The following is a 1,468-nucleotide window of genomic DNA, read 5'->3' on the forward strand; positions in this document are numbered from 1 at the left end:
CTGCAGTGTTTGCAGGGTTCTCAATAACGTGCTGACTGCGATTGGTCATCAATACTATGTGAATGATTGTGTCTCATCGCAACACAACACACTTCATTAAACAAACAGCACATCACAGTGTATTGTACCCTGTCTAAATCATTGTGTTCAACACCACATCGACAGGCTATGCAAACACAGAATGTCGAGTATAAGTATAAGTATAAGTAAGTCAAAAAAAAAGTATAACATACAAAACTAGTCAGATGTAAAATTGGGTTAGTTATTGGGTTAATCTCTTTATACTGGTTGATTATGGTTCAGTGGTCCAGCTCTCTATCCTGGTTAATTATGTTCTGGTTACGTGGTCCATCTCTCTATCCTGGTTAATCTACATCTAGGTTCTCTGGTCCATCTCTATTCTGGTAAATCTACATCTTGGTTCTGTGGTCCATCTCTCTAACCTGGTTAACTATGTTCTGTGCCTGTGGTCCCTCTCTCTATCCTTGTTAACTATATTCTGGTTGATCAGGTCCATTTCTCTGGTTCATCTCTCTGTTGGTTCTGCTGGCTCTCTGCAGGGATCTCAATGCCCATCCCAGTGCTGGGTCTGCGGGACCACTCCAAGGTCTTCAAGGACGGCAGCTGTCAGCTGACAGACGACAGCTTCGTCCTGATCGGCTCCTTCGTGGCGTTCTTCGTGCCCCTCACCATCATGGTGGTCACCTACGCCCTGACCATCCGGGCTCTGCAGAACGAGGCCACGCTCTGCCTTGACCTCCTGGTGCCCCGCCCCAAGTGGAGCACCACCCTCACCCTGGGCTTCCTGCCCCAGCCCGCCATGACCCCCGACAAGACCTTCCGACGCTCGCTGAGCCGCAAGGCCAGCGCGGTGAGCGCCGGCGGGGGTGGGGGGGGAGGCGTGCGAGGGAGCGTGTCCGGGGGTCCGCCTTTCGGGCTGCGCACCATCCAGTCCATCAACAACGAGCAGAAGGCCTCCAAGGTGCTGGGCGTGGTGTTCTTCCTCTTCGTGGTCATGTGGTGCCCCTTCTTCATCACCAACGTGCTGGCGGTGGTGTGCGACCCGGCGCTCTGCGAGCCCGCCGTCCTGGGGGGTCTGCTGAACGTCTTCGTGTGGATCGGCTACCTGTCGTCGGCCGTCAACCCGCTGGTGTACACGCTGTTCAACAACACGTACCGCGCCGCCTTCTACCGCTACGTCCGCTGCCGCTACCGCGCCCAGAAGAAGCCCCTGCAGCAGTTCCTGGTCAACACCATCCCCCCGCTGGTGTACGGCTCCACCCAGCTGGGGGACCTCAGGGGGCTGCGCAACGGCGTGGTGGCGCACCCCGGGGGCGGGGCCAGGAACTGCTCGTTACCCGGGCCGACAGAGGACAAAACGTGGTCCGACAAGAGCCGGAGAGACAGGGACGAGAGCTGTGTGTGACAGACAGACATGCTCCTCATATCATAGCACCAACGCTAGCTC

General features: G+C 55.9%; 1 protein-coding gene across 1 annotated transcript in view; it reads left to right on the forward strand.

Annotated features, from left to right (window-relative positions):
- The window catches only part of htr2aa (5-hydroxytryptamine (serotonin) receptor 2A, genome duplicate a), a 13,122-nt gene extending 11,654 nt beyond the window's left edge, over window positions 1–1,468 (forward strand). The window contains exon 3 of the mRNA XM_030342588.1: window positions 561–1,468. Within this exon, the coding sequence (XP_030198448.1) occupies window positions 561–1,426 (866 nt within the window). The 3' untranslated portion in view covers window positions 1,427–1,468. The remainder of the gene's footprint in view (window positions 1–560) is intronic.

This window comes from Gadus morhua, chromosome 20, assembly GCF_902167405.1.
Source record: "Gadus morhua chromosome 20, gadMor3.0, whole genome shotgun sequence".
Taxonomy (NCBI): domain Eukaryota; kingdom Metazoa; phylum Chordata; class Actinopteri; order Gadiformes; family Gadidae; genus Gadus; species Gadus morhua.